Consider the following 13,134-nt stretch of genomic DNA (forward strand, 5'->3'; position numbering starts at 1 on the left):
GCTGGGACCAAAGTAACAAAGCCTACCATCAGTAACACACGACGCCGCCAGGGACTCAAATCCTGCAGTGCCAGACGTGTCCCCTGCTTAAGCCAGTACATGTCCAGGCCCGTCTGAAGTTTGCTAGAGTGCATTTGGATGATCCAGAAGAGGATTGGGAGAATGTCAGATGGTCAGATGAAACCAAAATATAACTTTTTTGGTAAAAACTCAACTCGTCGTGTTTGGAGGACAAAGAATGCTGAGTTGCATCCAAAGAACACCATACATACTGTGAAGCATGGGGGGTGGAAACATCATGCTTTGGGGCTGTTTTTCTGCAAAGGGACCAGGACGACTGATCCGGTAAAGGAAAGAATGAATGGGGCCATGTATCGTGAGATTTTGAGTGAAAATCTCCTTCCATCAGCAAGGGCATTGAAGATGAAACGTGGCTGGGTCTTTCAGCATGACAATGATCCCAAACACACCGCCCGGGCAACGAAGGAGTGGCTTCGTAAGAAGCATTTCAAGGTCCTGGAGTGGCCTAGCCAGTCTCCAGATCTCAACCCCATAGAAAATCTTTGGAGGGAGTTGAAAGTCTGTGTTGCCCAGCGACAGCCCCAAAACATCACTGCTCTACAGGAGATCTGCATGGAGGAATGGGCGCAACAGCAACAGCAAATACCAGCAACAGTGTGTGAAAACCTTGTGAAGACTTAAAGAAAACGTTTGACCTGTGTCATTGCCAACAAAGGGTATATAACAAAGTATTGAGAAACTTTTGTTATTGACCAAATACTTATTTTCCACCATAATTTGCAAATAAATTCATAAAAATCCTACAATGTGATTTTCTGGATTTTATTTTCTAATTTTGTCTGTCATAGTTGACGTGTACCTATGATGAAAATTACAGGCCTCTCTCATCTTTTTTAAGTGGGAGAACTTGCACAATTGGTGGCTGACTAAATACTTTTTTCCCCCACTGTATATGTAACCAGATCTATTTCCATATTTTGAGCAGTAATTGTAAGTTTCACACATAGAATGACAAGCAGAATGTTAATTGAACAGGCGCTCTGTGGTTTCCCATGTTTCAGGCCCCTGAAGTTCCTCCACGTGCTGCTGTCAGTAGCAGTTCACTCCCAAGGTACTGATGTTCCAGCCTCTGGACTGCGCTGACGTCTACAACAACGGTTCTAAGACCAGTGGTGTCTACAGGATCTACCCTGCTGGACCCAACTCTCCTCGATACGTCTACTGTGATATGGACACTGACGGAGGGAAATGGACTGTGAGTAGGCTACCTAGTAGGAAACGGTTTTAACAGAGTACATAACAGCGTTCAGATAGAGGGTTTGGGCAACACCTTCAGAATAACAAATATTACAACTAATATTATGGCTGAACTCGAATGTGCTGGTTGATAAAATAACTGTATTTATGGGAAAGATGTTTGAAAAGGGTATTTTTGTTTTTAAATGATATTGTAAATTTGAATGGTAGAGTTGTGCCTTTCATGGAGTTATCAGAATCGCATGGGAAGGTCTGCTCAAACCAAGATTACAACCAATTGATTACAGCATTACCCCAAACATGGAGGAGGCTGGTGGCAGCGGGAGGAGGCAGGGAACTGGTCTGTCTGCCCAATATAAAGGATCAAGGGGAGGAGGTAGGGAACTGGTCTGTCTGCCCAATATAAAGGATCAAGGGAGGAGGTAGGGAACTGGTCTGTCTGCCCAATATAAAGGATCAAGGGAGGAGGTAGGGAACTGGTCTGTCTGCCCAGTATAAAGGATCAAGGGAGGAGGTAGGGAACTGGTCTGCTTCTGCCCAATATAAAGGATCAAGGGAGGAGGTAGGGAACTGGTCTGTCTGCCCAATATAAAGGATCAAGGGAGGAGGTAGGGAACTGGTCTGTCTGCCCAATATAAAGGATCAAGGGGAGGAGGTAGGGAACTGGTCTGTCTGCCCAATATAAAGGATCAAGGGAGGAGGCAGGGAACTGGTCTGTCTGCCCAATATAAAGGATCAAGGGAGGAGGTAGGGAACTGGTCTGTCTGCCCAATATAAAGGATCAAGGGAGGAGGTAGGGAACTGGTCTGTCAGCCCAATATAAAGGATCAAGGGAGGAGGTAGGGAACTGGTCTGTCTGCCCAATATAAAGGATCAAGGGAGGAGGTAGGGAACTGGTCTGTCTGCCCAATATAAAGGATCAAGGGAGGAGGTAGGGAACTGGTCTGTCTGCCCAATATAAAGGATCAAGGGAGGAGGTAGGGAACTGGTCTGTCTGCCCAGTATAAAGGATCAAGGGAGGAGGTAGGGAACTGGTCTGTCTGCCCAATATAAAGGATCAAACTGGCAGAGGAATAAACATAGCATGAATAGGAAAGTATAGCAGTTTCATTTGAGGACCAGGATGTTGACAGCTGTGTGCCATGCAGATTGCAAAATAGTTGGGAAGAGATTTTTGATATACCGATTCCATGGTATATAGAATTCTTGCCACCAACAAAATGTTGAATATTTGGGGCATACATCGCAGCTCTGCAGATTGTGTTGTGAGGATACAGAATCAATAGACCATTTATTTTGGTATTGCCCTCAGTTAGCCTGGTTCTGGTCTCAGGTTCAGGAATGGCTGAAAATGCATAACATTCATCTAAAATTGACCCTAGAAATAGGACTGTTGGGAGATCTGGAGAGACCGGGTCAATCAACTACTAATATACTAACACTCTTAGTAAAAAGTATTTATCTTCAACTCACAATCTGTGGATTCTATTCGATTAGATATATTGAAATTGTATGTTAAACATCACAGCATAGTTGAAAGACATATGGTGCCATCCTAGTCAGCCTCAACACCTTCAGACCATCCTAGTCAGCCTCAACACCTTCAGACCATCCTAGTCAGCCTCAACACCTTCAGACCATCCTAGTCAGCCTCAACACCTTCAGACCATCCTAGTCAGCATCAACACCTTCAGACCATCCTAGTCAGCATCAACACCTTCAGACCATCCTAGTCAGCCTCAACACCTTCAGACCATACTAGTCAGCCTCAACACCATACTAGTCAGCCTCAACACCTTCAGACCATCCTAGTCAGCCTCAACACCTTCAGACCATACTAGTCAGCCTCAACACCTTCAGACCATACTAGTCAGCCTCAACACCTTCAGACCATACTAGTCAGCCTCAACACCTTCAGACCATCCTAGTCAGCCTCAACACCTTCAGACCATCCTAGTCAGCCTCAACACCTTCAGACCATACTAGTCAGCCTCAACACCATACTAGTCAGCCTCAACACCTTCAGACCATACTAGTCAGCCTCAACACCTTCAGACCATACTAGTCAGCCTCAACACCATACTAGTCAGCCTCAACACCTTCAGACCATCCTAGTCAGCCTCAACACCTTCAGACCATACTAGTCAGCCTCAACACCTTCAGACCATACTAGTCAGCCTCAACACCTTCAGACCATCCTAGTCAGCCTCAACACCTTCAGACCATACTAGTCAGCCTCAACACCTTCAGAACATACTAGTCAGCCTCAACACCTTCAGACCATACTAGTCAGCCTCAACACATTCAGCCCATCCTAGTCAGCCTCAACACCTTCAGACCATACTAGTCAGCCTCAACACCTTCAGACCATACTAGTCAGCCTCAACACCTTCAGAACATACTAGTCTGATCAACCGTATTTTAATACAACAGTATTCTGCCAGATAATAGGTCTGATCAATCGTTGCTACTGAATTCTCCTGAGTCAGTACTTGACGACATGGCCTAGTTGCTTACAATGTTTCCTCTCCTTCACCCGCCTCCCTCTCCTTCTCTCCCTCCCTCTCCTTCACCCGCCTCCCTCTCCTTCTCTCCCTCCCTCTCCTTCACCCGCCTCCCTCTCCTTCTCTCCCTCCCTCTCCTTCACCCGCCTCCCTCTCCTTCTCTCCCTCCCTCTCCTTCTCTCCCTCCCTCTCCTTCACCCGCCTCCCTCTCCTTCTCTCCCTCCCTCTCCTTCACCCGCCTCCCTCTCCTTCTCTCCCTCCCTCTCCTTCTCTCCCTCCCTCTCCTTCACCCGCCTCCCTCTCCTTCTCTCCCTCCCTCTCCTTCTCTCCCTCCCTCTCCTTCACCCGCCTCCCTCTCCTTCTCTCCCTCCCTCTCCTTCACCCGCCTCCCTCTCCTTCTCTCCCTCCCTCTCCTTCACCCGCCTCCCTCTCCTTCTCTCCCTCCCTCCTCCTTCACCCGCCTCCCTCTCCTTCTCTCCCTCCCCTCCCTCTCTCCCTCCCTCTCCTTCACCCAACTCCTCTCCATCTCTCCCTCCCTCTCCTTCTCTCCCTCCCTCTCCTTCTCTCCCTCCCTCTCCTTCTCTCCCTCCTTCTAGGTGTTCCAGAGGAGGATGGATGGAACAGTGAACTTCTACAGAGGATGGGACCAGTACAAGAACGGCTTTGGACATGCAGCGGGAGAGTACTGGCTGGGTAAGGACTTATTTAAAAAGCCTTTTCAAGGACAGATCACCAATGGAAAACCTGGATAATATAATGAATAATTGGTAGTTAACTGAATTCTCTATAGTGAGGTTGTTGTGACAGTCAGTAGATAGGCAGGTCGATCACAACAAGACCATTGTGGTCTACCAAAAACATTTAGTTGGTGTGTAAAACCAGTGAGTCTAGAAATGCAACCTGCCACACTACCCCAAAGCAGTAAAAAGAAAATAGCTTTTTGACATCTCTTTCTGTGCTGACAGAATTCATGACTTTTTGCATGATAAAAACAGAGAGCCCTCAAACTCAACTCTTGAGCGATGCCAGCGCCACTGCATTTTCCCCATTATTCCCCTTTAACCAGGGACTGATTTAGACCTGGGACACCAGGTGGGTGATTCCCCTTTAACCAGGGACTGATTTAGACCTGGGACACCAGGTGGGTGATTCCCCTTTAACCAGGGACTGATTTAGACCTGGGACACCAGGTGGGTGATTCCCCCTTTAACCAGGGACTGATTTAGACCTGGGACACCAGGTGGGTGATTCCCCTCTAATCAGGGACTGATTTAGACCTGGGACACCAGGTGGGTGATTCCCCTCTAACCAGGGACTGATTTAGACCTGGGACGCCAGGTGGGTGATTCCCCTTTAACCAGGGACTGATTTAGACCTGGGACACCAGGTGGGTGATTCCCCCTTTAACCAGGGACTGATTTAGACCTGGGACACCAGGTGGGTGATTCCCCCTTTAACCAGGGACTGATTTAGACCTGGGACACCAGGTGGGTGATTCCCCTTTAACCAGGGACTGATTTAGACCTGGGACACCAGGTGGGTGATTCCCCTTTAACCAGGGACTGATTTAGACCTGGGACACCAGGTGGGTGATTCCCCTTTAACCAGGGACTGATTTAGACCTGGGACACCAGGTGGGTGATTCCCCCTTTAACCAGGGACTGATTTAGACCTGGGACACCAGGTGGGTGATTCCCCTTTAACTAGGGACTGATTTAGACCTGGGACACCAGGTGGGTGATTCCCCTCTAATCAGGGACTGATTTAGACCTGGGACACCAGGTGGGTGATTCCCCTTTAACCAGGGACTGATTTAGACCTGGGACACCAGGTGGGTGATTCCCCTCTAATCAGGGACTGATTTAGACCTGGGACGCCAGGTGGGTGATTCCCCTCTAACCAGGGACTGATTTAGACCTGGGACGCCAGGTGGGTGATTCCCCTCTAACCAGGGGACTGATTTAGACCTGGGACGCCAGGTGGGTGATTCCCCTTTAACCAGGGACTGATTTAGACCTGGGACACCAGGTGGGTGATTCCCTTAACCAGGGACTGATTTAGACCTGGGACACCAGGTGGGTGATTCCCCCCTTAACCAGGGACTGATTTAGACCTGGGACACCAGGTGGGTGATTCCCCCTTTAACCAGGGACTGATTTAGACCTGGGACACCAGGTGGGTGATTCCCCTTTAACCAGGGACTGATTTAGACCTGGGACACCAGGTGGGTGATTCCCCCTTTAACCAGGGACTGATTTAGACCTGGGACACCAGGTGGGTGATTCCCCCTTAACCAGGGACTGATTTAGACCTGGGACACCAGGTGGGTGATTCCCCTTTAACCAGGGACTGATTTAGACCTGGGACACCAGGTGGGTGATTCCCCCTTTAACCAGGGACTGATTTAGACCTGGGACACCAGGTGGGTGATTCCCCCTTTAACCAGGGACTGATTTAGACCTGGGACACCAGGTGGGTGATTCCCCTTTAACCAGGGACTGATTTAGACCTGGGACACCAGGTGGGTGATTCCCCTTTAACCAGGGACTGATTTAGACCTGGGACACCAGGTGGGTGATTCCCCTTTAACCAGGGACTGATTTAGACCTGGGACACCAGGGGGGTGACTCCCATTTAACCAGGGACTGATTTAGACCTGGGACACCAGGGGGGTGACTCCCCTTTAACCAGGGACTGATTTAGACCTGGGACACCAGGTGGGTGATTCCCCTTTAACCAGGGACTGATTTAGACCTGGGACACCAGGTGGGTGATTCCCCCTTTAACCAGGGACTGATTTAGACCTGGGACACCAGGTGGGTGATTCCCCCTTTAACCAGGGACTGATTTAGACCTGGGACACCAGGTGGGTGATTCCCCTTTAACCAGGGACTGATTTAGACCTGGGACACCAGGTGGGTGATTCCCCCTTTAACCAGGGACTGATTTAGACCTGGGACACCAGGTGGGTGATTCCCCCTCTAACCAGGGACTGATTTAGACCTGGGACACCAGGTGGGTGATTCCCCTTTAACCAGGGGACTGATTTAGACCTGGGACACCAGGTGGGTGATTCCCCTTTAACCAGGGACTGATTTAGACCTGGGACGCCAGGTGGGTGATTCCCCTTTAACCAGGGACTGATTTAGACCTGGGACGCCAGGTGGGTGATTCCCCTTTAACCAGGGACTGATTTAGACCTGGGACGCCAGGTGGGTGATTCCCCTTTAACCAGGGACTGATTTAGACCTGGGACGCCAGGTGGGTGATTCCCCTTTAACCAGGGACTGATTTAGACCTGGGACACCAGGTGGGTGATTCCCCTTTAACCAGGGACTGATTTAGACCTGGGACACCAGGTGGGTGATTCCCCTTTAACCAGGGACTGATTTAGACCTGGGACACCAGGTGGGTGATTCCCCTTTAACCAGGGACTGATTTAGACCTGGGACACCAGGTGGGTGATTCCCCTTTAACCAGGGACTGATTTAGACCTGGGACACCAGGTGGGTGATTCCCCCTTTAACCAGGGACTGATTTAGACCTGGGACACCAGGTGGGTGATTCCCCCTTTAACCAGGGACTGATTTAGACCTGGGACACCAGGTGGGTGATTCCCCTTTAACCAGGGACTGATTTAGACCTGGGACACCAGGTGGGTGATTCCCTTTATCCAGGGACTGATTTAGACCTGGGACACCAGGTGGGTGATTCCCCCTTTAACCAGGGACTGATTTAGACCTGGGACACCAGGTGGGTGATTCCCCTTTAACCAGGGACTGATTTAGACCTGGGACACCAGGTGGGTGATTCCCTTTAACCAGGGACTGATTTAGACCTGGGACACCAGGTGGGTGATTCCCTTAACCAGGGACTGATTTAGACCTGGGACACCAGGGGGTGACTCCCATTTAACCAGGGACTGATTTAGACCTGGGACACCAGGGGGGTGACTCCCCTTTAACCAGGGACTGATTTAGACCTGGGACACCAGGTGGGTGATTCCCCTTTAACCAGGGACTGATTTAGACCTGGGACACCAGGTGGGTGATTCCCCTTTAACCAGGGACTGATTTAGACCTGGGACACCAGGTGGGTGATTCCCCCTTTAACCAGGGACTGATTTAGACCTGGGACACCAGGTGGGTGATTCCCCCTTTAACCAGGGACTGATTTAGACCTGGGACACCAGGTGGGTGATTCCCCTTTAACCAGGGACTGATTTAGACCTGGGACACCAGGTGGGTGATTCCCCTTTAACCAGGGACTGATTTAGACCTATTCCCCTTTAACCAGGGACTGATTTAGACCTGGGACACCAGGTGGGTGATTCCCCTTTAACCAGGGACTGATTTAGACCTGGGACACCAAGTGGGTGATTCCCCTTTAACCAGGGACTGATTTAGACCTGGGACGCCAGGTGGGTGATTCCCCTTTAACCAGGGACTGATTTAGACCTGGGACACCAGGTGGGTGATTCCCCTTTAACCAGGGACTGATTTAGACCTGGGACACCAGGTGGGTGATTCCCCTTTAACCAGGGACTGATTTAGACCTGGGACACCAGGTGGGTGCAATTAATGACCAGGTAGAAGAGAAAACCAGCAGGCTCCGGACCTGGTAGGGTAAGAGTTGAATACCTCTGGTGGTCCTCTGTAGCTCAGCTGGTAGAGCACGGCGCTTGTAACGCCTGGGTAGTGGGTTCGATCCCCGGGACCACCCATACACAAAAATGTATGTACGCATGACTGTAAATCGCTTTGGATAAAAGCGTCTGCTAAATGGCATATTATTATTTATTATTATTAGTAGTAGGGTAACAGTTGAATACCCCTGGTATAGTAACCAGCAGGACCTGGACCTGGTAGGGTAAGAGTTGAATACCCCTGGTATAGTAACCAGCAGGACCTGGACCTGGTAGGGTAACAGTTGAATACCCCTGGTATAGTAACCAGCAGGACCTGGACCTGGTAGGGTAACAGTTGAATACCCCTGGTATAGTAACCAGCAGGCTCTGGACCTGGTAGGGTAACAGTTGAATACCCCTGGTATAGTAACCAGCAGGCTCTGGACCTGGTAGGGTAACAGTTGAATACCCCTGGTATAGTAACCAGCAGGACCAGGACCTGGACCTGGTAGGGTAACAGTTGAATACCCCTGGTATAGTAACCAGCAGGCTCTGGACCTGGTAGGGTAAGAGTTGAATACCCCTGGTATAGTAACCAGCAGGCTCTGGACCTGGTAGGGTAACAGTTGAATACCCCTGGTATAGTAACCAGCAGGACCTGGACCTGGTAGGGTAAGAGTTGAATACCCCTGGTATAGTAACCAGCAGGCTCTGGACCTGGTAGGGTAAGAGTTGAATACCCCTGGTATAGTAACCAGCAGGACCTGGTAGGGTAAGAGTTGAATACCCCTGGTATAGTAACCAGCAGGACCTGGTAGGGTAAGAGTTGAATACCCCTGGTATAGTAACCAGCAGGCTCTGGACCTGGTAGGGTAACAGTTGAATACCTCTGGTATAGTAACCAGCAGGACCTGGACCTGGTAGGGTAAGAGTTGAATACCCCTGGTATAGTAACCAGCAGGCTCCGGACCTGGTAGGGTAAGAGTTGAATACCCCTGGTATAGTAACCAGCAGGACCTGGACCTGGTAGGGTAAGAGTTGAATACCCCTGGTATAGTAACCAGCAGGCTCTGGACCTGGTAGGGTAAGAGTTGAATACCCCTGGTATAGTAACCAGCAGGCTCTGGACCTGGTAGGGTAAGAGTTGAATACCCTGGTATAGTAACCAGCAGGCTCTGGACCTGGTAGGGTAAGAGTTGAATACCCCTGGTATAGTAACCAGCAGGCTCTGGACCTGGTAGGGTAAGAGTTGAATACCTCTGGTATAGTAACCAGCAGGACCTGGACCTGGTAGGGTAAGAGTTGAATACCCCTGGTATAGTAACCAGCAGGACCTGGTAGGGTAAGAGTTGAATACCCCTGGTATAGTAACCAGCAGGCTCTGGACCTGGTAGGGTAACAGTTGAATACCTCTGGTATAGTAACCAGCAGGACCTGGACCTGGTAGGGTAAGAGTGGAATACCCCTGGTATAGTAACCAGCAGGCTCCGGACCTGGTAGGGTAAGAGTTGAATACCCCTGGTATAGTAACCAGCAGGCTCTGGACCTGGTAGGGTAAGAGTTGAATACCCCTGGTATAGTAACCAGCAGGACCTGGTAGGGTAAGAGTTGAATACCTCTGGTATAGTAACCAGCAGGCTCTGGACCTGGTAGGGTAAGAGTTGAATACCCCTGGTATAGTAACCAGCAGGCTCAGGACCTGGTAGGGTAAGAGTTGAATACCCCTGGTATAGTAACCAGCAGGCTCCGGACCTGGTAGGGTAAGAGTTGAATACCCCTGGTATAGTAACCAGCAGGACCTGGACCTGGTAGGGTAAGAGTTGAATACCCCTGGTATAGTAACCAGCAGGCTCTGGACCTGGTAGGGTAAGAGTTGAATACCCCTGGTATAGTAACCAGCAGGCTCTGGACCTGGTAGGGTAAGAGTTGAATACCCCTGGTATAGTAACCAGCAGGCTCTGGACCTGGTAGGGTAAGAGTTGAATACCCCTGGTATAGTAACCAGCAGGCTCTGGACCTGGTAGGGTAAGAGTTGAATACCCCTGGTATAGTAACCAGCAGGCTCTGGACCTGGTAGGGTAAGAGTTGAATACCCCTGTTCTAGAGGTTCACCTCGTCTGTTGGATGCAGGTCTGGACACCATCTACCTCCTGACCCTGAAGAAGGCGTATGAGTTGAGGGTGGACATGGAGGACTTCGGACAACAGAAAGCCTTCGCTTTCTACTCCTCCTTCGCCATCTCTCCCGACGTCACCGACCCTGAACTGGATGGCTACAAGCTCCACGTTACTGGCTTTAAAGACGGAGGTGCAGGTGAGAGCAGTTCAACTTCATTAGAGAGCAACATCTGGGGTGTGGTCATTAGTCGAGAGTTCAGCTGGGTCCCTTCATTTGGTTCTGTTTGGTTCCCGTACTCATAAATAGTCTTAGAGCTGATCTAGGATCCGTTTATTTTAGATCATGATGAATAGTATTTCATGGAAAGGACGGGGGGGGGGGGACCTGGTCCTAGATCACATTGAGAATGCATCTTTTAAAATGGCACACACCCTATTCCCTATAGAGTCCAGGGCTTTTGACCAGGGGCTCTGGGCAGTAGCCTTTATGGTGAATAGGATATTTAACCTCTGACCTGTGTTTCCTGCTCGAACCCAGGGGATTCTCTCACCTATCACAGTGGTATGAAGTTCTCCACCTTCGACCGAGACCAGGACACTACTGAAACCAACTGCGCAGTTGCCGCAGTAGGAGGGTATTGGTTCAACGAGTGTTACTACTCAAACCCCAACGGTCTTTATACATGGGGATTCAACTCACAGATGGGAGTCAACTGGAGGGCATGGAAGACCTTCTACTCTGTGAAAGCCATATCCATGAAGATCAGGCCTGTGAACCTGTGAAGGGCCTTCACAGAGTCCTTTGGTTAACCATGGTTGTTTGATCTGCAGCCCAAATTCAAAATGGATTAAAGGTTTATTTTTCCCCTCACCCATCTACACACAACACCCCATAATGACAAAGTGGAAAACATGTTTTTAGAAATTTTTGCAAATGTATTGAAAATGAAATACAGAAATATCTGATTTAAAACTGAACCAAAATATAAAACGCAACATGTAAAGTGTTGGTCCCATGTTTCATGAGCTGAAATGAAAAGATCCCAGAAATTTTCCATACGCACAAAAAGCTTCTCAAATTTTGTGCACAAATTTGTTTACATCCCTGATAGTGAGCATTTCTCATTTGCCAAGATAATCCATCCACCTGACAGGTGTGGCATATCAAGAAGCTGATTAAACAGCATGATCATTACACAGGTGCACCTTGTGCTGGGGACAATAAAAGGCCACTCTAAAATGTGCAGTTTTGTCACACAACACAATGCCACAGATGTCTCAAGTTTTGAGGGAGCATGCAATTGGCATGCTGACTGCAGGAATGTCCATCAGAGCTGTTGCCAGAGAATTGAATGTTAATTTCTCTACCATAAGCCACCTCCAAAGTCATTTTAGAGAATTTGGCAGTGCGTCCAACCGGCCTCACAACCACAGACCACGTGTGTGGTGTTGTGTGGGCTAGCGGTCGGCTGATGTCAAAGTTGTGAACAGAGTGCCTCATGGTGGTGGTGGGGTTATGGTATGGGAAGGCATAAGCTACGGACAACGAACACAATTGCATTTTATCGATGGCAATTTGAATACACAAAAGATACCGTGGCGAGATCCTGAAATCCATAGATTAGGGCCTAATTTATTTATTTCAATTGACACATTTTCCTTAAATTAACTGTAACTCAGTCAAATCTTTGAAGTTGTTGCATGTTGCATTTATATTTTTGTTCAGTATACATAAGTATTAACATCCCGAGTCAATACATGTTAGAATCACCTTTGGCAGCGATTACAGCCTTGAGTCTTTTGGGGTCTCGAAGAGCTTTCCACACCTGGATTGTACAATATTTGCCCATTATTCTTTTTTTAAGCTCTGTCAAGTTGGTTGTTGATCATTGCTAGACAGCCATGTTCAGGTCTTGCCATAGATTTTCAAGCAGATTTAAGTCAAAACTGTAACTCGGCCACTCGGGAACATTCAATGTCGTCTTGTTAAGCAACTCCAGTGTAGATTTGGCCTTGTGTTTTAGGTTATTGTCCTGCTGAAAGGTGAATTTGTCTCCCAGTGTCTGGTGGAAAGCAGACCAGGTTTTCCTCTAGGATTTTGCTTGTGCTTAGCTCTATTTCATTTCTTTTTATCCTAAAAAACTCCCCGGTCCTTGCCGATGACAAGCATACCTATAACATGATACAGCCACCACCATGCTTGAAAATATGAAGAGGGATACATTTTTTTATTTTTTTAAATGGAAATAGATCATTCCACTTTGACTTTATGGGGTATTGTGTGAAGGCCAGTGACAAAAAAAAAAAAGCGCTATTTAATCCATTTTAAATTCAGGCTGTCACACAACGAAAATGTGGAAAAAGTCAAGGGGTACGAATACCTTCTGAAGGCTCAGTATGTTTAGATGAAGACATTCTAAGGTTTGCATCATTCACAACTAAAGTTGCCAAATAACTCTACATCTAGTAAATCTAAAAATGTAATAAATAAAATAATAATCATCATCATCATCATCATCATCATCATCATCATCATCATCATCATCATCATCATCTAGTATATAGGACCTGTTTCAACTGATCACTTTTACGCTCCACATTGTCACTT

The 13,134-nt window shown here is 48.3% G+C and overlaps 1 protein-coding gene across 1 annotated transcript; it reads left to right on the forward strand.

Annotated features, from left to right (window-relative positions):
- The first annotated feature begins 1,135 nt into the window (after positions 1-1,135).
- Positions 1,136-11,435, forward strand: LOC123490955 (microfibril-associated glycoprotein 4-like). The gene is made up of 4 exons (XM_045220769.1): positions 1,136-1,276; positions 4,379-4,475; positions 10,540-10,722; positions 11,065-11,435. Exons 1-4 carry the CDS (start codon positions 1,139-1,141, stop codon positions 11,307-11,309), a joined length of 663 nt encoding a protein of 220 aa, XP_045076704.1. The 5' UTR covers positions 1,136-1,138; the 3' UTR covers positions 11,310-11,435.
- Positions 11,436-13,134: the final 1,699 nt, after the last annotated feature.

The sequence above is a fragment of the Coregonus clupeaformis genome, unplaced genomic scaffold (assembly GCF_020615455.1).
Source record: "Coregonus clupeaformis isolate EN_2021a unplaced genomic scaffold, ASM2061545v1 scaf5865, whole genome shotgun sequence".
NCBI classification, from domain to species: Eukaryota; Metazoa; Chordata; class Actinopteri; order Salmoniformes; family Salmonidae; genus Coregonus; species Coregonus clupeaformis.